The sequence below is a fragment of the Capra hircus genome, chromosome 23 (genome assembly GCF_001704415.2).
Source record: "Capra hircus breed San Clemente chromosome 23, ASM170441v1, whole genome shotgun sequence".
NCBI lineage: Eukaryota > Metazoa > Chordata > Mammalia > Artiodactyla > Bovidae > Capra > Capra hircus.
Genome location: NC_030830.1, coordinates 10385154 through 10411270, shown reverse-complemented (window position 1 = coordinate 10411270; position 26117 = coordinate 10385154). Strand labels below are relative to the sequence as shown.

At 40.4% G+C, this 26117-nt stretch overlaps 1 protein-coding gene across 1 annotated transcript in view; it reads right to left on the bottom strand.

Moving 5' to 3' along the window:
- The window catches only part of CAP2 (CAP, adenylate cyclase-associated protein, 2 (yeast)), a 149208-nt gene that overhangs the window by 100242 nt on the left and 22849 nt on the right, over nucleotides 1–26117 (bottom strand). The window contains exons 2-3 of the mRNA XM_018039061.1: nucleotides 22635–22764; nucleotides 18579–18679 (exon numbers count right to left, since the gene is read on the bottom strand). Coding sequence (XP_017894550.1) covers nucleotides 18579–18679; nucleotides 22635–22755 — 222 coding nt within the window. The 5' untranslated portion in view covers nucleotides 22756–22764. The remainder of the gene's footprint in view (nucleotides 1–18578; nucleotides 18680–22634; nucleotides 22765–26117) is intronic.

The window sequence follows — 26117 nt, the reverse complement described above, 5'->3', positions numbered from 1 at the left end:
CTTCTCTGGCAAAAAATACAGGGGGACATAGAGCTTTGTTTTTATCTTCTTGCTAGTGTAACAGAGGGCAAAGTATTTTTAAACAATTAATTCCATGAATAATACTATGCGTTCAAATCATGCATTGTGTCCCTAAAATTCTTATTTTGCTAGTTTGTAATTATCACCCAACAGCCTGAAGCACTTTTAGACACTGAGAGTATGAATCAGTACAGTGTATGTGGAGGGCAGGAAGGGTGGGATGGGGTGGGGGGGACAACAGTAAGTATTAGGGAGCATTTATCACTGACCCAGCACTAAAATCCTTGGACTTTTCCTTGAGAAAATAATTGTACAATTACAGAATAGCATTTGTATAGGGATTTGCACTGTAATTTCATTTATAATAGGGAAAAAAATGAAAAAAGTCAAATGTCAGTAATTTTTAAAATGATTATAAATACCACTGACTGGATGGACATGAGTTTAAGTAAGCTCTGGGAATTGGTGATGGACAAGGAAGCCTGGCGTTCTGCAGTCCATGGGGTCGCAAAGAGTCAAACACGACTGAGCGACTGAATTGAATTGAAATACCACTAGATGCCCATCCTTTCAGGGAAGAGACCAGGTGAGGTGATCGTGGAGCCCAGGTGTACGTCCTTTCAGAGTCACACCCTAAGGCCTTAATTGTCTTACCCTCATCTGGGCTCTGCATCCTTGTACATATTATTTCCTCCACCTATGATTTTGATTGTTTACATCAATGAGGGTAAAACCATGCAATGAAACACTATGCAGTCATTAAAAGTGATAGTACAGACCTCAACTTACTGACATGGAAAGAGGCCCAGAACACATGGTCAAAACGAGCAGGTCACAAACAACAGAATGTGTAGAAAAGTTTGTAAAATCTGTAGTATAAAACTAATCACTGTAATTTTAAAAACCCAATATAAAACTTTTCTAAACAATTAATTGTAGCAGATGACCTTTTAAAAAACCAACTGTTTGAAATAATTAAAACCAGAGAGTATTTCTTAAGACATCAGAATAGAAAAAAAGAAAACACTATTGTATATTTAAATCTGTTTGCTTTTCTGACAGGCAGAATAAGTTTGTAATCTGAACAAAACTCTTCTCTGAAATTAATTTCATTTTCAAATTTAGTCAATGCATAGTGACAAGACACTTGGCAAATTCGCCACTCTCAAAATTCTCTAACTTGTTTTTCTAACACTTAAGGAATCGAAAGCATTTTACTAACATGTTTAAACTAAATCCTTTGACTCTCAAAGCCAGAAGTACTGCATGGTTGCTGAATTTTGGGGTCTATACAAGTAAAGGACACTTGGCTGCTGCGATGAATCAGAAAAATTAGAGGCAGCAAGTACTCCTTATTCTAGAATGCACTGTAATACTAAGCACTGTCCTTTCACTTTGTATTATTTAAGTCGTATGCTTATTTAAGTTTCATGCATGTGTGTATGCCTTGAGTCTCCGAGTAGGTAATAAACTCTTGAAGACTAGGCCCCTGGGTGCCTACATGTTGTTTACTCACTAAGTCGTGTCCAATTCTGCAACCTCATGGACTGTAGTCCACCAGGCTCCTCTGTCCATGGGATTTCCCAGGCAAGAATATCAGATTAGGTTACCATTTCCTTCTCGAGGGACTCTTCCCGATCCAGTGATTAAATCCATGTCTCCTACATTAGCAGGATTCTTAACCACTGAGCCACTTGGTAAGCCTAGTGCCTACACAGAAGGGCCTTTATTACACCAGAAGCTCAATAACTACCAGTAAATAATGAATGATTTGAAATTCTTAGAAAATGGTGTGGCACAGCAGACAATCCGTGAGCTTCAGATCTTCTGATAGGCCTGAGATAGAATCCAACTCTACCCACTGACGTAGGGCTATAAGCAAGTTATCCAACCTTCCTGACGTCTGGCTTCTTTATCTCGAATTTACCTACCTTAAAGTGTTCTCCTGATGATCACGTAAAGTTATGCATTGGCAGCTGTACCAAGTGCTTAACATAGCAGGTCCTCAATAAATGCTAGTTCTCTTCCCCCTTTGCCTCTCTTACTAATACAGAAAATTTAAATATGGCAGGGAAATGAAATAGATCTCCGGTGACCACAGACTTTAGCTACAAACCAGATTTTGTTCATTCATCAACCGTACAGACCTGACAACCACTGAGATCTTACGATAGAACACTCAGTCCGTGAAAGTCCTTGCTGAACACCGGTTCCCCAGGTCCCCATAGATTCTGCGGCATCTTGGACTCCTGACCACTCCTGACCAGCATGCAGCCAAGCTGTGTGGGACCAACACTACTTGGTGCCCATGTTTTCTCACTTGCCTTTTGCTGCTCAGTGAACTTCTTCCAGGCAATACCTCAATTCCAAGATCTTCTTCTTAAAATACCAAATCTTCCTTTCCTTTTCTTCTGATAACAGTTTACAGATGCTTGTTACAAAAGTTCAAAAGACAGGGATGTTTAGGATGTAAAGATTTTGGCATGTTTGATCCCAAAAAATGACCACTCTCAGCAATTTAATAAGTATCCTTCCAGCCTTTGTTTTCATAAAAAAAATTTTATATATATGTATAAACATTTCATCATTTTTAAAGCAAACTATATAATCATAATGTTTTTAAAATATTTATTTTTATTTATTTATTATGAATTTGGTTGTACTGGGTCTTACTTGCAGCATGTGGGATCTTTAGTTGAGCCAGGTAAACTCTTAATTTTGGCATATGGGATCTAGTTCCCTGACCAGGGATTAGACCCAGGTTCCTGGCATTGGGCACCTGGAGTCTTAGCCACTGAGCCATCAGGGAAGCCAGCAGACTTCACTTTTCAATAAGGCAAATCTTTTAGTAAGTGTATACATCACCTCTCTAACCTTTCAATTCCTGCTCTGTTATCCTTGGAAAAATTTCTTCTTTCCTCTTTTATTGGTCCCACATGTCAATTCTGAATTTATTCTGATAATCAAAGGAGAGTAATTATATACTCACACAAAGAAAAAGAAAAATCCTATGCGTGGTAGCAAAAGTAGAAAGGAACCAGGCCCATCGTCAGCTGGAAGTACACAGAATCTGTACAGAAATCCTTATCTGGTGCTAAGTCCTTCTCTAATTAAATGCACACTCCCAGGTATCAGCATTCATAGTAAATGAGTGTTTTTCATTTAATATTATTGTTTTCCTGCTTTATTTAACTAAAACTAAAATCATGGTGCAAGAGTCACTGAGTCATGTTTCTTCCCCAACATTCTGCATTACATGGTGCTACTCAAAAAACCTTTGGTGAAGACTTTCTTTTTAATTTCTCATCTCTCACAGACTGATAGTTTTGTAAAAGAAATATTAATAAAACAGCCTTACTAGAAAAATGAAATAAAGACACACAAAGCACAAGTCCAAGTTTCTTAAATTATCAGATTTAGCAGCCTTTAAAATGACTCTGTTGGATTGTTATAAAAGTTCTCAATGTCTTACTCACAATTTCTGCACTCATTTCGTGGCAGACCATTAGCAGAATCTGTGGATGGCAGTGGTTTGTGTACCACACACAGAGTAATATTCTTCTGCATCTTTGCATATGAAATGAACCACCCATCCCTTACATTAGGTCTATAGGCAAATGTTTTCCAAGTTTCTAAGAACTAACTTACAGATAAACTTTGGGGTGAGAGTCCTCATCTAAAAGTTTGGGACTGTCTGACCTGGATATATTGAAAAAATCTACTGGATTTTTCACTTCCCAAGTGGCTCAGTGGTAAAGAATCTGCCTGCCAAGCAGGAGATGCAAGTTCAGTCCCTGGGTCAGGAAGATCCATCCCCTGGAGAAGAAAATGGCAACCCACTCCAGTATTCTTGCCTGGGAAATCCCACAGAAAGAGCAGTCTGGTGGGCTACAGTCCGTGAGGCCATGAAAGAGTTGGACACAACTTAGCTACTAAACAACAACAATTGAATTTTTCACTTTTCATCCAGATATTTAAAATTATATAAATACAACTAAAGACTCTTGAAACCAGGAGTAACTAATTATTAGAAATATGAAGTCCTGGACAAAAATTCAATTTCTCAACTGGCCCTTTTGACTCCCAAGTTATTTCTTGCCAGATAGCTATCACTTTAATGATTGGAGGGGAAAGCAACATGGTAAAGCCCAATCCAAACAGAAAAATCAACAAAATCCAGAGTTATCCTTTTTCTAACTCTGACCTTCAGTTTAAAATACTTACAGTAAGGCTCACAAAAATGTACTGTCACAGACAGAGCTCATGGGATTTCTATTGGACTACAAGTCAATATATTGATGGATCTTCCTATTACTTATGAATTCCCACCTAGCTTTCTTTTTTCTTTTAAGTTTTTAAAAAATTAATTAATTAATTTTAATTGGAGGCTAATTACAATATTATGGTGGTTTTTGCCATGCTGCTGCTGCTGCTAAGTCACGTCAGTCGTGTCCAACTCTGTGAGACCCCATAGACGGCAGCCCACCAGGCTCCTGTCCCTGGGATTCTCCAGGCAAGAATACTGGAGTGGGTTGCCATTTCCTTCTCCAGTGCATGAAAGTGAAAAGTGAAAGTGAAGTTGCTCAGTCGTGTCCGACTCTTAGCGACCCCATTGACTGTAGCCTACCAGGCTCCTCCGTCCATGGGATTTCCCAGGCAAGAGTACTAGAGTGGGTTGCCATTGCCTTCTCTGGTTTTCCCCATATATTGTTGACATGAATCAGCCATGAGTGTACATGTGTCTCAACATCCTCAATCCCCACCAACTCCCTCTCCACCCCATCCCTCTGGGTTGTCCCAGCGCACCAGCTCTGGGTACCCTGCTTCATGCATCGAATTTGCACTGGTCATCTATTTTACATATGGTAATATACATGTTTCAATGCTATTCTCTCATATTGTCCTACCTTAGCCTTCTCCCACATAGTCCAAAAGTCTCTTTTTTACATCTGTGTCTCTTCTTCTGCTGTCTTGCACAGGATCGTCGTTACTGTCTTTCTAAATTGCATAGCTTTCTTAACCTGCCTTAGAGCTCTAGTCTTTCAATGGCTCATTTTCCTCAACTATAAAAAAGGAATGAGAATAAAGAGAATGAAGAGGGTACTAGATACATTGTCAGGGCTACGATAAAACCAGGGCTTGTGTGCACCTGTGTATGCACTCATGATAAAAATCTATAGAATCTATGTTTCTCTTGCTAATCCATGACATACAACCTGCCCTTGGTTTTCTTTTAACTCCTCATCTACAATACTGCTTGATCCAAACTGTCAGCCATAGTACATTCATGTGTCCACTAATTCAGTAATTTGATTCTTTTACACATTCATTCATTTGGCAAACATTTATTAACCACTTACTATGGATAAGTGCTGGACACTAAGAAGGCAAGAGGAAAACAGCATATTTCTGGAACCTTGAACTAGTCCCCAACGCTCAACAGGTGGGCCTGAAGGGATAAATCATACCATCTTTTCTGTATGTTGAGCTGTTTTAACCAAAGCCATTGAAAGTCAACTATCAGCATTCCAAGTACCCTGGTGCTGCTGCTGCTGCTAAGTTGCTTCAGTCGTGTCTGACTCTGTGCGACCCCATAGACGGCAGCCCACCAGGCTCCCCCGTCCCTGGGATTCTCCAGGCAAGAACACTGGAGTGGATTGCCATTTCCTTCTCCAATGCAGGAAAGTGAAAAGTGAAAAGTGAAGTGAAGTCGCTCAGTCGTGTCCGACTCTTAGCAACCCCATGGACTGCAGCCTACCAGGCTCCTCCATCCATGGGATTTTCCAGGCAAGAGTACTGGAGTGGGGTGCCATTGCCTTCTCCGTCCAAGTACCTTACCATTTAAAATATTTATTTTGCAAAGTGTTTTCTGAAAAGGAAAGTAATTCTATTGGAAACACATACACAGAGTAATAAATTATTAATTCACTGAATACCCTTTTTTTTTTTTTCACAGCACTGCTACTGTTGCTGCTAAGTCACTTCAGTTGTGTCTGACTCTGTACGGCCCCATAGACGGCAGCCTACCAGGCTCCCCTGTCCCTGGGATTCTCCAGACAAGAACACTGGAGTGGGTTGCCATTTCCTTCTCCAATGCAGGAAAGTGAAAAGTGAAAGTGAAGTCGCTCAGTCATGTCTGACTCTTAGCGACCCCATGGACTGCAGCCTACCAGGCTCCTCCGTCCAAGGGATTTTCCAGGCAAGAGTACTGGAGTAGGTTGCCATTGCCTTCTCCGTAATATGTTATGAAAGTGTAAACTGCCATGTTTCAAAATTTACAATTTTCAACCATATTCTAAATACAACTGGAAAGGGGGAAGTATACTACAGGTTAAAAAGCATATTTTGTAGTTGCTTTTTGCACACTAAGAAATCTGCAAACACATACACTACGATTAGAGTGACTCAGGTCAGAGTGCCCATCTATTTGATCAAGGCTGTTTTTTCTTATATGTAGCTAATACAGTACAGCCTGAGGCCAGGGGCGGCAGCTGGGAGGAGCCACCCACGCCCGAGGCCAGGGCCGGTGGCCGGGAGGAGCGACCCGAGGAGTGGTGGCTATGCAGGCACAGGAGGGCCTAGAGGAGCTATCCCACTTTGAAAGTCAGGAATGGTGGCGGTAAGGAGATACCCCTCGTCCAAGGTAAGGAACAGCGGCTGTGCTTTGCTGGAGCAGCCGTGAAGAGATACCCCACGCCAAGGTAAGAGAAACCCAAGAAAGATGGTAAATGTTGCAAGAGAGCATCAGAGGGCAAACACACTGAATCCATACTCACAGAAAACTAGTCAATCTAATCACACTAGGACCACAGCCTTGTCTAACTCAATGAAACCAAGGCACGCCTGCAGGGCAACCCAAGACGGGCGGGTCATGGTGGAGAGGCCTGACAGAATGTGGTCCACTGGAGAAAGGAATGGCAAGCTACTTCAGTATTCTTGCCTTGAGAACCCCATGAACAGTAGGAAAAGGCAAAATGATAGGATGCCAAAAGAGGAACTCCCCAGGTCATTAGGTGCCCAATATGCTTCTGGAGATCAGTGAAGAAATAACTCCAGGAAGAATGAAGGGATGGAGCCAAAGCAAAAACAATACCCAGTTGTGGATGTGACTGCTGACAGAAGCAAGATCTGATGCTGTAAAGAGCAATACTGCAGAGGAACCTGGAATGTCAGGTCCATGAATCAAGGCAAATTGGAAGTGGTCAAACAGGAGATGGCAAAAGTGAACGTCAACATTCTAGGAATCAGTGAACTAAAATGGACTGGAATGGGTGAATTTAACTCAGATGACCATTATATCTACTACTGCAGGCAGGAATCCCTCAGAAGAAATGGAGTAGCCATCATGGTCAACAAAAGAGTCCGAAATGCAGTACTTGGATGCAATCTCAAAAACGATAGAATGATCTCTGTTCATCTCTAAGGCAAACCATTCAGTATCACAGTTATCCAAGTCTGTGCCCCAACCAGTAACACTGAAGAAACTGAAGTTGAACGGTTTTATGAAGACCTACAAGATCTTTTAGAACTAATACCCAAAAAAGATGTCCTTTTCATTATAGGGGACTGGAATGCAAAAGTAGGAAGTCAAGAAACACCTGGAGTAACAGGCAAATTTGGCCTTGGAATGCAGAATGAAGCAGGGCAAAGACTAATACAGTTTTGCCAAGAAAATGCACTGGTCATAGCAAACACCCTCTTCCAACAACACAAGAGAAGACTCTACACATGGACATTACCAGATGGTCAACACCGAAATCAGATTGATTATACTCTTTGCAGCCAAAGATGGAGAAGCTCTATACAGTCAACAAAAACAAGACCAGGAGCTGACTGTGGCTCAGATCATGAACTCCTTATTACCAAATTCAGACTTAAATTGAAGAAAGTAGGGAACCGCTAGACCATTCAGGTATGACCTCAATCAAATCCCTTATGATTATACAGTGGAAGTGAGAAATAGATTTAAGGGTCTAGATCTGATAGAGTGCCTGATGAACTATGGAATGAGGTTCGTGACATTGTACAGGAGACAGGGATCAAGACCATCCCTATGGAAAAGAAATGCAAAAAAGCAAAATGGCTGTCTGGGGAGGCCTTACAAATAGCTGTGAAAAGAAGAGAGGTGAAAAGCAAAGGAGAAAAGGAAAGATATAAGCATCTGAATACAGAGTTCCAAAGAATAGCAAGAAGTAATAAGAAAGCCTTCTTCAGTGATCAATGCAAAGAAATAGAGGACAAGAACAGAATGGGAAAGACTAGAGATCTCTTCAAGAAAATTAGAGATACCAAGGGAACATTTCATGCAAAGATGGGCTCGATAAAGGACAGAAATGGTATGGACCTAACAGAGGCAGAAGATATTAAGAAGAGGTTGCAAGAATACATGGAAGAACTGTAGAAAAAAGATCTTCACGACCCAGATAATCATGATGATGTGATCACTAATCTAGAGCCAGACATCTTGGAAAGTGAAGTCAAGTGGGCCTTAGAAAGCATCACTACGGACAAAGCTAGTGGAGGTGATAGAATTCCAGTAGAGCTGTTTCAAATCCTGAAAGATGATGCTGTGAAAGTGCTGCACTCAATATGCCAGCAAATTTGGAAAACTCAGCAGTGGCCACAGGACTGGAAAAGGTTAGTTTTCATTCCAATTCCAAAGAAAGGCAATGCCAAAGAATGCTCAAACTACCACACAGTTGCACTCATCTCACATGCTAGTAAAGTAATGCTCAAAATTCTCCAAGCCAGACTTCAGCAATATGTGAAACATGAACTCCCTGATGTTCAAGCTGGTTTTAGAAAAGGCAGAGGAACCAGATATCCAATTGCCAACATCTGCTGGATCATCGAAAAAGCAAGAGAGTTCCAGGAAAACATCTATTTCTTCTTATTGACTATGTCAAAGCCTTTGACTGTGTGGATCACAATAAACTGTGGAAAATCTTGAAAGAGATGGGAATACCAGACCACCTAACCTGCCTCTTGAGAAATCTGTATGCAGGTCAGGAAGCAACAGTTAGAACTGGACATGGAACAACAGACTGGTTCCAAATAGGAAAAGGAGTACTTCAAGGCTGCATATTGTCACCCTGCTTATTTAACTTCTATGTAGAGTACATCATGAGAAACGCTGGACTGGAAGAAACACAAGCTGGAATCAAGATTGCCGGGAGAAGTATCAATCACCTCAGATATGCAGATGACACCACCCTTATGGCAGAAAGTGAAGAGGACCTAAAAAGCCTCTTGATGAAAATGAAAGAGGAGAGCGAAAAAGTTGGCTTAAAGCTCAACATTCAGAAAACGAAGATCATGGCATCCGGTCCTATCACTTCATGGCAAATAGATGGGGAAACAGTAGAAACAGTGTCAGACTTTATTTTTGGGGCCTCCAAAATCACTGCAGATGGTGACTGCAGCCATGAAATTAAAAGACACTTACTCCTTGGAAGAAAAGTTATGACCAACCTAGATAGTATATTCAAAAGCAGAGACATTACTTTACCGACTAAGGTCTGTCTAGTCGAGGCTATGGTTTTTCCTGTGGTCATGTATGGATGTGAGAGTTGGACTGTGAAGAAGGCTGAACGCTGAAGAATTGATGCTTTTGAACTGTGGTGTTGGAGAAGACTCTTGAGGGTCCCTTGAACTGCAAGGAGATCCAACCAGTCCATTCTGAAGGAGATCAACCCTGGGATTTCTTTGGAAGGAATGATGCTAAAGCTGAAGCTCCAGTACTTTGGACACTTCATGCGAAGAATTGACTCACTGGAAAAGACTCTGATGCTGGGAGGGATTGGGGGCAGGAGAAGGGGACGACCCAGGATGAGATGGCTGGATGGCATCACGGACTTGATGGACGTGAGTCTGAGTGAACTCCGGGAGATGGTGTTGGACAGGGAAGCCTGGCGTGCTGCGATTCATGGGGTCGCAAAGAGTCGGACATGACTGAGCGACTGAACTGAACTCAACAGTATTATAAGGAATTCATAGGTACATAGTAGATATACATGTGTGGAGGAACATGTCTCTGTATGTGGTGTATTTTGTGGGTATGGTTCCTAGCATAGCAATAAGAAGATAATCTAAATGAGATCAGGTCATTACTTTTAGACAAAGTATTAATTTTCAGACACTGAAGCAGCCTCCAGGCAAACAATTAAATTATGCTGAAGTCTAGATAGAAAACAACAACAAATGTTCACATTATTGGCATAGTTTTAGGAAGAAGGAAAGACAGGGGAAAAAAGAAAAAGGCAAGAGAAAGGAAAAGGACCTCTAGTGTGCAGTTCTAAGTAACATGATTAAATTCTCACATGGAAAACAATCTTCTGAAAGGTATTTCAGGGTTTTTTTTTTTTAACTTTTTATTCTATATTGGAGTATAGCTGCTTAACAATGTTGTGAGAGTTTCAGGTGCATGACAGAGCAACTCAGCCATACATATACATGTATCCATTCTCCCCCAAACTTCCCTCCCATCCAGGCTACCATATAACATTGAGTAGAGTCCCTGTGCTATAGAATAGGACCTTGCTGCCCATCCATTTTAAATATAGCAATGTGCACACAGAAGTCTGAGTACGTTCAGAACACATCTCTGCATATTTCGGTTCTTACATTTTGCTTACACCAGTGATCACAGACCAGAAGAGAATAATCAGGGCTGGTGTTCCACAGGTTTCCTTAGGTTTCCTTTAAGAAGCAGAAAGAAAAGCACAGGTCTCATCTTAACCTGAGAGATTCATGGAACCCAACTCATTGTCTCAGCAAAATATTCCAGAGATATTTATTTTTGGTGGAGTAAACAGGGAGATTCTGGCGATTAGTGATGCCTGGTGTCTCTTCAGGCAGAGATGCTGAGATTCCAAGTCCAGTTTCTGATAAAGAGCCTTCCCTAGGCTTAAAATGTGCTATGAAACTAGAATGTTCAAGGGCAGAGACGGGGATTAGATGTTCTAAAAGCAAACATTCTTAAGTTAAAAACAAAGTATGTATTCAGTGCTGAGAGTCAAAATTCTCCACCTTCTTGGAAAGAAATCATAACAGAGATGGATTGATCTGTGATCTTTCTGAATTCTGTCAGTTTGGTGTCAACAGCACCATGAGTGATGACCAGCCTGAGAGCAGGCTGGCTTAGTGACTGGGGAGAAGCAAAGACCCATGAGGGACACAGTTCATCTGTCCTAGAGGTCACTGTTCTGCTGCCTCACTCAGCGCGGCCTTGAGGAGACACATGAAGGACACAAGTTATGGTGATGTTCACTGTAACTCCTCTCCTCACCTGCTGCGCCCAAGTCCACCCTTTTCTTGACCCACTGTGGAAATTTGATAGGGGGAACAGCGCCAGCTGTTGAGTGCCGAGGACAAGAAGAGGTGGCAGATACATGCCACTGCGTCTTACTAGTGATTCAGTTGCCTGCAAAGGCAGTGAGAGACAGCTGAACCAGGGAGGTCTAAGCCACACACCTCCCAAACCACAGATGGAGGTGTTGGAGACCAGATTCCTCCTCTGCTATAGGGTCATGGTTCTGTATACAACATGGCACCTATATCACCAACCCCTCTAGGTTGCAGTTTCTTTTTTTTTGAAAAAGGAAGAGAAAAAGACAGGAAGAACGGAGAAGGCAATGGCACCCCACTCCAGTACTCTTGCCTGGAAACTCCCATGGACGGAGGAGCCTGGTGGGCTGTAGTCCATGGGGTCTCAAAAGTCGGACACGACTTCACTTTCACTTTCCTGCATTGGAGAAGGAAATGGCAACCCACTCCAGTGTTCTTGCCTGGAGAATCCCAGGGACAGGGGAGCCTGGTGGGCTTCCGTCTATGGGGTCGCACAGAGTCGGACACGACTGAAGCGACTTAGCAGCAGCAGCAGAGAGGAAGAAAAGAAGGAAGAGAAGGGAGAGAAGGAGAGATGGAGAGAGAGAGGGAGGCAGAAAGACAAAGAAAGAGAAATGAGGATGTATATTGGAGGGCTTCCCTGATGGCTCAGAGAGTCATCCGAGAATCATGGTAAAGAGACTGCCTGCAATGCAGGAGACCCAGGTTCAGTCCCTGGGTCAGGAAGATTCCTTGGAGAAGGAAATGGCAGTCCACTCCAGTATTCTTGCCTGAGAAATCCCATGGACAGAGGAGCCTACAAGACTACAGTCCGTGGAATCCCAAAGAGTTGGACATGACAGAGTGACTAACACCATCAGGTACATTCTCTTTCAGAGAGCTGTCCCTGGGTGATAGGAGATAAAGAAGAGAAGGGAGAGAGGGACGGATGGAGAGAGGGAGGGAGGCAGAAAGACAAAGAAAAAGAAATGAAGATGTATATTGGAATGGATGGTTTCCGAGGTATTTTCTTCTCTAATAATTCTATTGTAACTGGCCAAGACTGTAAGACAAAAGATCCCTGATATAAAGCCTGCTTGAAACCTAGATGCAGAATTCTTTGTACAAGTAATTTTTTGGTGGAGGGGGTCTCTGCCCTCCGGAGAATGTGACAGATGTCCCATGATCCTTTGAGCTTGAGATTGCCAAGGTGTCTGCTGTTGCTAAGTCGCTTCAGTTGTGTCCGACTCTGTGCGACCCCAGAGACGGCAGCCCACCAGGCTCCCCTGTCCCTGGGATTCTCCAGGCAAGAATACTGGAGCGGGTTGCCATTTCCTTCTCCAATGCATGAAAAGGAGAAGTGAAAGTGAAGTTGCTCAGTCGTGTCTGAATCTTAGCAACCCCATGGACTGCAGCCTACCAGGCTCCTCCATCCATGGGATTTTCCAGGCAAGAGTACTGGAGTGGGGTGCCATTGCCTTCTCCATGCCAAAGTATATTTATGTTTAATTATAATAAAAATAAATGTTCAGATTAAAACTATTAGCAAGAAACTAGTCAGTGGGAGGGCCAACTTGACTGAAGGCAAGCAGGGGATTGAGGAGGATGGATCTGTGTGGAATGGGCTGTTTCACTGCTGTTGTTCAGTTGCTCTGTCGTGTCTCACTCTTGGCGACCCCACTGACTGCAGCATGCCAGGCTCCTCTGTCCTCCACTATCTCTCAGAGCTAGCAGAAACTCATGTCCATTGAGTCAGTGGTGCCATCCAACCATCTCATCCTCTGTCGCCCCTTTCTCCTCCTGCCCTTAATCTTTCCCCAGGGTCTTTCCCAATGAGTGGGCTCTTCACATAAGGGAGCCAAAATATTGGGAACTTCAGCATCAGTCCTTCCAATGAATATTCAAGGTTGATTTCCTTTATGATTGACTGGTTTGATCTCCTTGTGAGAGAGTCCAAGGGACTCTCAGGGAGTCTTCTCCAGCACCACAATTCAAAGGCGCTGAGCCTTCTTTATGGTCATATCCAACATGACTACTGGAGAAACCATAGCTTTGGTTTTTCACTAAACAGAACTTTGTTGGCAAAGTGATGTCTCTGCTTTTCAATACACTGTCTGGGTTGGTCATAACTTTTCTTCCAAGGAGCAAGTGTCTTTTAATTTCATGGCTGCAGTCACCATCTGCAGTGATTTTGGAGCCCAAGAAAAGAAAGTCTGTCACTGTTTCCATTGTTTCCCTATCTATTTGCCATGAAGTGATGGGACCAGATGCCCTGATCTTAGTTTTCTGAATGTTGAACTTTAAGCTAACTTTTTCACTCTCCTCTTTCACCTTCATCAAGAGGCTCTTTAGTTCCTCTTAACTTTCTGCCATAAGGGTGGTATCATCTGCATATCTGAGGTTGTTGATATTTCTCCCATCAATCTTGATTCCAGCTTGTGATTCATCCAGCCTGGCATTTCGCATCATGTATTCTGCATATAAATAATTCTCCAGGCCAGAACACTGGAGTGGGTAGCCATTCCCTTGTCCAGGGGATATTCCCAACCTAGGGATCGAACCCAGGTCTCCCACAATCCAGGCAGATTCTTTACCAGTTGAGCCACCGGGAAGCCCAAGAATACTGGAGTGGGTAGCCTATCCCTTCGCCAGCAGATCTTCCAACCCAGGAATCAAAACAGGGTTTCCTGCTCTGCAGGCAGATTCCTTACCAGCTGAGCTACCAGGGAAGCCCTTAAGTTAAATAAGCAGGTTGACAATATATAGCTTTGACATACTCCTTTCCCAATTTGGAACCAGTCCATTGTTCCATGTCAGGTTCTAACTGTTGCTTCTTGACCTGCATACAGGTTTCTCAGGAGGCACCAAACTTGTGCTTCTGATTGTTTTTCGTTTTTTTTTTTGGTGGGGGCAGGAGGGTTTCTACATAGACCCAGATTATAAAGCACCAAAAATGAAAATGGTTGTTCTTTTTGAGTACAAACTACCCATTAAGGTTTTCTAAAATCGAAGAAAGAATATGGATACAATTAGTAAAATAAATATATAGCCATATTTACATTTTTTATTCTAGGGATAGGTCCATGTCAAGGAAGAAGTAAGAACCAGTAAGACCAAGAAGGACAGACTCACAGAGGCTGCAAGGTCTTTTTATTTGTATTTTTTATTTTTTTGTATTTATTTATTTGGCCACTCCAGGTCTTAGCTGTGGCATGCAGGACTTTTACTTGCGGCACGTGGGATCTAATTCCCTGACTGGGGATGGAACCTGGGCTCCTACATTCGGGGCATGAAGTCTTCTTAGCCCCTGGACTGCCAGGGAAGTCCCTCAAGGTCTTTTTAAATGAAGGAGTCTGATTTTTTTCTATATTATCATAAAGCAGGATGATATGTTATCTTTAGTGTTCTGTGTATCCTTTTTCTGACATGTTTCCTTCTGCTTGTTTTGCTTGTTTGAGGTTCTTTCCCTGGCATGGCTCAAGATTTCTTTTTTTCTTTATATTGGTGATGAAGTTGTTCTATCTCAAGCTCTTCATTTGGCAACTGAGTAACTCCCTCATGCTTTCACACTGAGACAACGGGTGAGTCACTCAAAGGGGCTCTGAGAGCCCTTGGAAGTGATGTGGTCCAGTCTCATTACTGAGAAGGGTAAGGACTAGCTCAAGGTCATGCTATAAAAAGTAAGAGCCAGCTTTGAAATCCAAATACAAACAAGAGATCATCCTTAACTTACACACCCTTTGGACATGTTACCTAACCAGCAAGACATAAAATGAACAAGACATTCTATAGATGATTTAAGTAAGTAACAAGTTCTAGGAACATCTACAAGAGTAACCACGGCCCATTAAAAGTAGAGCTATAATAACTGTCTAAATAGGTCTATCCTTTATAAAGTCCAGGAACTCAAAGCTATAATATTGTTTAATACCATTTAATCTTACCATGTGTCGTGTATTATATTTTTTTGCTGAATTTTATTGCCCTTTTGTTCAAATTGTGGGTCTCTTATTTTTATTGAACAATTAAAAAAAGAATATTTCTTTTGAATCCATCTTAATCATGATAAGAAATAAATATTGCAGACCTTTACAAACATTAATATGTAAATTCTATAAATCTCCAAAAAGGGCTTGAGTTAGGAAGAGCTATATGATTTGCAGTTGTTTCATGATGATCAAATCATTTAGAAACAGACCCAAGATTAGTTCCATATACCATGAATAACAACAGGACAGCTTTGTTTAAAAAAAAAACCAAAACACAGTCATCCATCTAAGAATAAGTGATTGTTGACTAAGGGCTTACAATTCTGTAGGCCCAGTTTCTGGGGGATCCTTTTCTTTGACATTGAGGATAATATTTACCCCAAACATCTATTATAAACTTGTGCATTGTTTGTTTATCTCTTAAAAAGGGTGCAAGCTGTGTCAGCGTTCCTGGGTTGAAGGGTAATTTAAATAAGCCCTTCAGTTTATGCCGCATACAGGGCAGCTTTACAAGATCTAATCTTTTCTAAACCTGCTATGTTCTTCGGTTCAACAGAGCTTCCTAATTGTAGCTATTAGTTCCCTTTTTTTGTGGTCTGTTCTGTCAATAGACTATTGAGTGTTCAGTAAATTAAGCCCGACCAGCAGCCAACACAAGACAGACGTTAAATCATAGCTCGGCTGTCCTTTTTCATTGTTAGTGTCTGTGAAACAGCTTTTACACACAGGGACAGGAGTTAACGTGATGCACATTTGTGTCATTCTCAAATTTCCATACTGTACAATCAGGTATGTGGGGTTTTTTTTTCGCCTAAGCAACAGGTGTGTTCTTGGAACAAAGTTCAACCCCTACTTCTGGCTTATGGGAGAGGCAGCAGCTGCAAGCTTAATGTCAGTGACACATGGTTCTATAAGAGAGAAAAAATAAACTGCTTGTTCAACGTATTAAAGTCATGGGCAGATGGACAAAAGCTGCCTGCGCTTTTCTTTGTATTATAGAAACCGAGTCTACATTTTCAGATGACAAGTGTTTTTCTCTCTTTGTCTTCTCTTTCTTCCCTTCTTTCCTTTCTTCTTTCCCCACCTTCCTTCCTTGTTAAAAAACTAATTAGTGAAAAACACACATTTCTTTAAGCATTATCTATTCATTATTGAGAATATTCCTTCCTTTGAGTCATGCTGTTCTCAAGCTGATGAGCAAGGAGAAGGAAAAACTTCATATAAATCAAGCCACACTTTATTGATAACTCACTTCGTTCTACAAAAAATTTAAAGGAACTGTTTATTATGCAGCTTGAAGAGAATTACTTAGTATGCAAACCCTACATTTCTTAAAATGCAAAGTTAAATATACATATTTACAGGCTTCATTATTCCCCTGTAAAAGAACACTATATAGAATTTTGTGACATTACTAACAAAAATTATAATGTACTGTGTACCTAAGAAGTACACATTATATATAATATAATGTCAATATTAAGGTAACAACACTAATTATAATAATTATTATAATAGTTTTCAAGAGAGTAAACTGTTCTTCAATTATTTAAGAATCTCTTTTAGTGTCTTGGGGCGGATACTCCATTTTATATGTTAGATTTCAAGTACGATCATGAGACAACATATCAGAAGCTCAGCTACCATGTTAGTGCAGACCAGGTTTCTATAAACACAGACATCAAGCTCAAGAACAAACCAGAGCAATTCTAGAGTTCTGTGATACATCTCAAGTAGGTCTTACTACACAGACTTTTCTAGAACTCCTGCATATCAGAGCTACCTTTCTTTTGCCAATGAGGATTTCAACAGGAATATTTAATAAAAAGGTCCATGAGACTAATCTTCATTTTTCTTAGATGTGATGAGCAAATACATTGCAAATGTGATGAGATAAATGCCTATTTAATTACAATTCTGGAACCAAGGGTATAATCTGAGTTGCCAGATCCCCTAGAAGACTGGTGTTGAGTGTTGCGTATAATGTCTAATTGAAGAAGGAGCAAAAAGAGTGTTGTTTTTTTTTTAAACCGCAAACCACAACTTTATTCAATAATCAGATTTTCTGTGAGTCTATACTGAAAATGGTTTTGCTGGGATGCTCTCTTGCTGAGAAATCTATAAGCAGATGGATTTTGAATTCAATCCTTGAAAGAAACAAAGGCAAATGAATAAAAAGAACCCGAATAAATGTTTTTTTTTTCTTTTAGGTTGTTAATTGGTTTGGCTTTTACTTTCATTAAAAGGACACAAACAATGTCTAGCCTCAGGGAAAATGCTAAAGATTTTTTAAATGTATAGAAAAGTGTCTAAACTGGGAGGCTGGTCTAAGTAGCATTAAAAGTCTCTACCAATCCAGAGATTATCAAATTCTACAACTCTGCTTTTCCTCAGGCTGCAGTTTAAAAAACAAGTGTGGTAAAACATACATAATGCAAAATGTATCACATTAACCATTTCTAAAGTACACAGTTCAATAGCTTTAAGTGTATTCACATTGTTACGCATCAGACTGCCAGAATTTCTTTTGGAGTTTAGTCTGCATCATAGAAGTAAAACAATACCCATTAAACAAGTTCCTGTTTTTATCCTTCCCTCTAGCCCCTGGCAACCACCTTTCTACTTTTTGTTTCTATGACTTCTCTAAATACCTCATATAAATGAAATCACAAGTACCTTTTTTACATGGCTTGTGGGATTGTAGTTCCCCAACCAGTGAAAGTGCCAGTTCCTAACCACTGGACTGCCAGGGAATTCCCCAATACAGTATCTTTTTGTGACAGGCTTATTTTACTTAGCATAACGTCCTCAAGGTTCATCCATGTTTTCACTGTGTGAGAATCTCCTCTTTTATGAAAGAATAATATTCTGTCGTATGCACAGACCACACTTGTTTATCCAGTCACGTGTCAACAGAAACTTGGGCTGCTTCCACATGTTGGCTACTGTGAATAATGCTGCTACGAACATGGGTATACAAATATCTCTGAGATATTGCTTTCAATTCTTTGGGGTCTATATCCAGAAGTGAAATGGCTGGATCATATGATAATTCTGTTTTTAATGTTCTGCGGAACTGCCATATTTTTTTCCATATGGGCTGCACCTTTTACATTCCTACCAGCAGCACACAAGGGTCTCAATCCCTCCATCCTTCGCCAGCCCTGGTTATGACTATTATCTTAAAAAATATTTTAATAGCAGTCAATCTTTCCACAGAGTACAACAGAGGAAAGTACTCACGTGGGTCTCCACGTCACCAGCCAGGATCCTACTCTTCTTTAAAAACTCAGCCACCATGCTGTTCATCAGCTTATCGAAGGCCTCCACAGACGGTGCCACACCTTTAGAAAAGAACATTGTGTGATTACTCCCTGGTAATTTAGTAAAAGCTGGAACTGCTCTGCCATAAGTAATAGGGAAGTCTCACGTCATTCGCATCATTTTCTTTCTATTCACTAATTCATTCATTCACCCAGTCAGTACTTATTAAACACTTCTCAATGGCTCAAGAAAGCAGTGTTTTCCTAATTTTTTTGTTTTCCTCTATTTTTGTTCTCCTGAATAAGTACTTCCTTTTTAAAAACTCTTTTAATTGGAATATAATTGCTTTACAATGTGTTGGTTTCTGCTGTACAATGAAGTAAATCAGCTATATATACACATATATCCCCTTCTTGAGCCTCCCTCTCACCCACCCAATCTCACCCTTCTAGGTTATCACAGAGCTGAGCTCTCTGTGCCATATACAGCAGGTTCCCACCAGCTAATTATTTTACACATGGTAGTGTATATTCATCAATCCCAATCTCCCAATTTGTCCCACCCTCTCTTCCCTGGCTCCTGGAGCCAATGTTCATTCTCTACATTTGCGTCTCTATTCCTGCCCTGGAAACAGGTTCATCTGTACCTTCTTTCTAGATTTCATACATAGGTATTAATATACGATACTCGTTTTTCTCTTTCTGACATACTTCGTTGAGTAGGTACTTTCACCTACACACTTTCATCTGATTCTCCTCCAAACCCATGGGGGTAGGTAGCACTGTCACACTTTCACTGATGAGGAAATGAAGATGCAACAGAGCATATGACTTGTTAAGGGCTATACACCAAGTTAAGTGGCAGATCCAAAAACTGATCACACCTTCTGAATCCAAAGCCAGTGTACTTACATCTACACCAATATATCCAAGTTCTATAATGACCTTGCAAATAGTTACCAAGACTATTCAGGACAACTAAAAGGTAATAATGAACTCTGGGCAAAGTAGGAAGTCAGTTGATTTCACACATTTATTTACTTCCTCCGTCACTTCCCAGGGGAAGAGCGACATTGAGGGTGGGTGTAAAAATGACTGGTGTGCTAACCCACAGTGAATTCTGATCTGCTAAATTACTCTAAAGCTGAAGTAGCAATGGCCCAACCTGGGGTGCTCTGTATTTCTTTCCCTGACTTTTCATTAAAAAAACTTTTGTCTAAGTCCCTGACTGTATCTCTAATATTGAGAAAGTTAATACTGACAAATTCAGCAGTACAGCCTATTAAGATTCAAAGTCAAACTTAGGAGTCCCATTCTTATACTGGACAGAAATATCCAAGCTCATAAATGCATAGGATAAACTTCCTTCCTTTTCCCTGGTTCCCAGTTGCCCTTTCCACAGGCCCGAGAGTGATGGAAACAGTTGTTCACAGTTCTCTGCACCTACTTCTAAGTCTCACTTCTAGGCAGGGTATTGAAGCTGAGTTATCATCCTAAGTTCAAAATGCAGTATGTACCAACTTCTATAACATAAAAGAGGTGCAAACCCAAAGATTCCTTATGGATCCATTTGGAAACAGATAAACCTGTTTGTTGCCGTAGAAGAGGTCTGAGGGGTCTCTGCCTAGTGTTTAAAGTGGGAAAAGGTTTTAAAATGTGATGGAGGCCTCTACATGGCAGAAGGGACAATGATAAAAGAGAATATTTTTCCATTTCCTTTCATCACTCAGCTCTGCTCACACCTCCTCTGGGCAGCCTTTAATAACCTGTCTTTCTCCCCAGTCTGCATCCTTTGAGCATCTCTTAATCAAAGCATTTGAGGCCCAGAATAGTAATGCATGGAGACCAAAGATTTTGGAAGATTTAGGACTGTGTATAATTCATCTTAGATTCCCCTGCATCTACTACAGTACTTGTCAGTTGGCAGGCATGAAAATATTTCTTCAAGAATTGAGCCTAACTTACCTGATTGTCAAAGTAAGCAAAAAACACATCATAAAACACAACATAACACCAGTCTCATAGGGCAGTTCTTTGATCTGTGCATACTATGGATCTGTAATGAACTGGTTCCTTCTATAAGTTTCTTTTTGAATTAAAAAAAATAACTTCAGTTATAACATTATTGTAATGATGGTGTTTACATTTGAAGGTGTAAATGAAGGTGAGAAGATTGTCCTTAAGGATTTGTTAAAAATTAAAATTACCAAAGCTGACTAATTTAGAAGAAGTGGAAGTCATGTTGTTCAGGATAAGCAAAGATTTTAAGGATGTTCATCATTTAGACTTTTTACTAATTATCCTACTAACCAAGTACCTGTCTTCATTTCATACTATCAGTAGGACAGTAAATTGCTGGCTAAGTTTTTTAAAGAGATCTTAAATAACCAGTTTGGAATGATTTGTTATACTAGAAACTGTGTTTAAATATTTAAGTAATTTAACTTAAGTATATGCCTTCCAAATTTGCTTAGCTTATTAATTTTCCCAGGAAATTCTTCTTCTATGAAGAAAGTACAAAGAGCAGTCTAGTACCTCTTTGTGCAAGTGAGGTTTGAATTATTGGGGTTTCTTTTTTTCTTTAACTCAGCAACACTACACAGCCTCCTGGGAGTTGGAGTTTATTTTATGTATTCACAGGCTTTATATTTGTGGGCAGCAATCTCAGAAATGTCTTTTGATTACCTGATGCCAAAGGCATAAGGAAACAAAGTTACTGAAGAAGAACATGAAAATATTTCCTTACAAATAAATTCTATTGAGTCTCATATACCAACTGTATAGTTAACAAAAAGAAGCTTAAAATGAAATCATAGATGTGTCTCATTTGATGCGGAAAAAACTTACAGGCCCCTGGCAGCCTTCCCTTAAACAACATCCCCTTTCAATTCATTCAGGGCATTTTAATTTTCATTATGTTTGAGGGGTAGGGAGAGGGAAAAAATCCAGCCTGTGCAGTTGTGTTCACACAGTAACTTCTGTCCCAAGGCATGTAATGCAAGGCACAGCTCCAAATACGCCTGAAATTCTAGAAGCACCAATGTGGATCTTGCCCAGTAAAAGCTTTTTTTTTTGAAGCCCCCTCTTCCCCAGGGCTTTTCTCAAGCCCCAAAAGACTGACAAAATTCAAAATGGGTCAGATATGGAAGCAATGGGTGTGAGACAAGAATAGAGTTGCCAGATTAAATACAGATTGTCCATCTATATTTGAATTTCAAATAAACACAGAATTAATTTTTAGAGGAAGTATGTATCATGCAGTATATCCCATGCAGTATTCAGAACACACTTCGACCAAAAAAAGGTAGTTTGTCTGAAACGCAAATTTAACTGGGTGTCTTGTATTCTTATTTGCTAAATCTGCAACCTTAGACAAAAAGAATTTGGAAAAATTACTGGAGATAATAGAGTTGGCCATGCATAGCATCTTTTTAAAGAAGTAGTTAACTTTTTATATGTTTGATCACATAATTTTTTAACTCTTTTTAAAAATGTGTGGCATTAGCATATAATTTTAAAAACATATTTGGTGAGAAATGGTAAACGTAAAACAATGTGATATGATCATGCTACCTCAAAATAATATTTGGTTTCACATCAGATTCTCTTCCTTCAAAACGGCAGTTCTTACAATTAATGACTTGTTCTCTTTAAAATTAAAATGCACAGAATGATAATTTCTTCCAATTTACAGTCTAATAGAGAACATTAGCTTCTTTTTGATAACAACTTAGATAATATATTTAGTCACTGAATGTGGAAGAGCAGTATAAACACTAAAATGAAGGAATAATGACATTCAGCTCATGCATTGTGCTGTTAACAGGCAAAGATAGAGGTAATTTTTGTGGACTGTGGATTGAGACTTTCTTTTTCTTTTTGGGGGGATCGCTTGCATCTGGTTAATGTTATGGTCACATAGAAAGGAAGAAATGGAGGAGTTAAAGTTCATAGAAATGTTTCATGAGAACTCAATGATGGGAAAAAAGTTAAGTGACCCACAAAGAGAGTAGTAATGACAACTGCGTAGTCCTACCTCCGTTGACACCGTTAACTTCCCCGCAGTCCCCAGGAGGCCTGTGTGACCCTGCAGACAGCAACTCCAGTCGGCCGACAGCCCGCTCCAGTCTTTCCATGAGCCCCTGCATTTCTGCCATCCTAGGAAACTGTCGGCACAAATGGAGGCCATGTGAGCATCAGGGAGGATTAGCAAGCTGACACCGTTAAACTTAACAGCAGCAAGAAGGAAAATAAAAATTATTCGGAATAGCTATGGCTTTAATTACCTCGAGTGTATTTTTATATGTCAGGGAAATAGGTGAAATTCAAAAAAACATAAAACTTACAGCAGAATAAAAACTAATTATATTGAGCTCATTTTATTTTCTATTCAATTCAGTGATGTTTATAAGAATCATATTGCAATACACAAATATTCACTCTCTTTATACCATTATGTGTCTCCATGGATGTTTCTTTATTCTATGATAAATTGATGTATAACATTTACTTAAAAGCCTGTGAACCACTGCACTTGAAAATAAGTGGGTTATTTTCAAATGTCTTTTGATATTGATTTCTAACATAATTCCATAGTGATAAGAGAACAGACTCTGTATGATTTCAATACCTTCAGACCATGAAAATTTTGTGCCTTGTTTTATGCCCCTGGATATGCTCCAGTTTCTCCTAGTTTATAGTCTATGGGAACTTGAATAGAATTATATCCTACTATTGTGTGAAAACTGTGTAAATCTTAATTATGTTGAATTGGTTCATGGTGCTTTTCAGGTCTGCTATATCCTTCTACTTTTCTGTATATTCGTTCTGTTAATTTTTGAGAGTTTGATACTCAAATTCCAACTAAAAATCTCAATTTATCTACTTAAAAATAATTGTAATATATAGGAACTATATGTAACTGTGTTCTGTATTTTCCAAGTCTTCTGTAAATGTGCTATGATACTTTCATAATTTAAAAAATAAGGAAGAGAAAAAATTCCCATGAACATATATCTCATAATTAACATTACCAACGTTCCTGCTAAATGGTGTTAGCATGTTTTATCTATTTCCAATGATTCTGTTAAAGTATAATTCTACAGGGGACACTAAACTCAGTAATAACCTTGCTTACTCAATTATCTTAAACCAAAGAGCCCAGCACAGAAGTATGCGTTTATCAAACTGTATCATTTGGCAACAGATGCCATTCCCTCCAAGAGCTAACTGTCTTCTACTTATTATCATTGGTTTCAGTGTTTTTGTAGATGAATTGTTTTAAACTATTTTTTTAATAGTGTAGGTTTTAGTTTAAAATAATAAGAATGAGAGAACATCCCTGGTGGTCCAGTGATTGGGAGTCTGCCTGCCAATGCTGGGGACACAGGTTCAACATTTGTTCCAGGAGGATTCCACATACCATGGGGCAACTAAGTCTGCACTGCAGCTAGAAAAAGCCCATGTACAGCAACGAAGACCCAGCAGAGCCAAAAATAACAATAAAAAATACATGAATAAATAAACAAAATAAGAAAAATGGTTATTTCCATCTTCCGTTGGTTATTTTTAGAATAAAATTTAGATTTTGTTGGAGTTGTTTTTGGACACATGGATCTTTAGCTACCCAGCACTCCTGGCTGGGATAAATTGGTTTCAAAGCTAAGGGACTGAGAATAAAAGTGGGCTGGGTACCTACCCTTCCTGCTTCCAAAGAGATCTTCGACAGCTACACTTAGTGTACATGCGTGTGCGTACTCAGTCGCTCAGGTGTGTCTGAGTCTTTGAGACGCCATGGACTGTAGCCCGTCCAGGCTCCTCTGTCTATGGAAATTCCCAGGCAAGAATCCTTCTCCAGGGGATCTTCCTGACCCAGGAATCCAATCTGGGTTTCCTACACTGGCCGGCAGATTCTTTCCCACTGAACCACCAGGAGGCCCACACAGGATATACTTTAAAATTACTGGCCTTGGAAGGTAATGTTATTAAGGCCACCTCTGATGAACCTAATTTAATTTGGCCAGGTTCATCAGATTCAGGTATATGTACCATAACTGACCATACCAACCGATGACTGCTTTGGGCAAAATCAGGCTGCTGCCCCAGACAGAGGAAGACATGTCTCATCTCAGTGTCTGGACTTCTCACTCGTTCTTTTTAAGTCTTTACTGAGTCTGTTACAATATTGCTTCTGTTTCATGTTTTGGTTTTTTGGCCATGAGATATGTGGGATCTTAGCTTCCGGAGGTCAAACCCACACCCTCTGCATTGGAAGGCAAAGTCTTAATCACTGGACTACCAGGGAAGTCCCACGTCTACTCTTACGAACCTTCCAAGCATCATTCTGAGCCAAAGAGGACTAGCATACTCCTGTACCAGAGACAACACTTCCCCAGAGTGTGGAGAAATTTTATTGCTCTAAGATGTGTAAATATTTTCCACTGCTTCTGAGAACCAGGTAAGGTGTTTCTCTTTTGTATTTTGTATTCCGTTAGTTCTGAGCATAAGCATAATAATGACATGCCACTGCCATTTTTTAACAGCGAGGTTGATGGCTCTGTAATTCTGTGTCCCAAATGTCAGATGGTCACCAGATACGGACGGGGGAGTTCACTGTCTATTTTGGAAAGTCATCTCCCCTGAAACTGCCAGCAGCTACTCTTTCAAAATATGGGGCACTGTTCTGTGTGCAGCTGAAATCAGCATCTAATCCCAAGAGGATTCAAAATTAGAAGTTTCTCATCTATTCTCTTCTTCAACGTCAGAGCTTTTGCTTCCATCGCAATCGAAAAAAAAAAAAAAAAGAGGAGGGAGAAGAAATTTATTTGAGCTCTTTATGTAATTTAACAAGGGAACTGGGTATCCTGTAGGTGGGTGAAGGCCAACTGAGAAATGATAAAAGCCCCTGGATCTTTTAATAGTTGCCCATCTGTTCACAGTTATCTATGTTCCCTGTTACTCAACGTGCCAAATGTTACCACCATGGACCTAGCCGGTGATACAAAAACAATGTGTTTGCTTTGTTAGCAAGGTCTCTCTGCCCCACAATGGAGAAGCACCAACCACCCCCAGCCGCTCCCAGGGCTGTTCGGGAAGGCCTGGGACATTTCACACATAGGACTGCTGTCCCTGATGGTGGCTTAATCAGCCTCCCTGACAAGATTCAAACTCACACTATCTCACAGTGCTCCATATGTTGAAAGACAACAGGAGTGAGCCCACAAACTGCAGGGCCAGGCAGATTGGTGTGGAATGCAGTCTAAAAGCGAATCAGATGTCACTTCATGTAAGATCACCAGGAGCTGAAGTCTGGCCATGGCCTCTTAAGAGGTCAAAACACTGCTCATGCAAGGAAGCTGGAAAGATGCCCCTGGGTTTTAAATTTTAGAGCGGTATCTAAGAGACATGCCGAACAAATAAAAGAAAGACGACACCAGGATATCAAAAATACACACGAGCACTCCCAGGGCAAATGACGGAGTCCAAGACGGCTGCGCTCTCTTCTCCCCACTCACCCCCC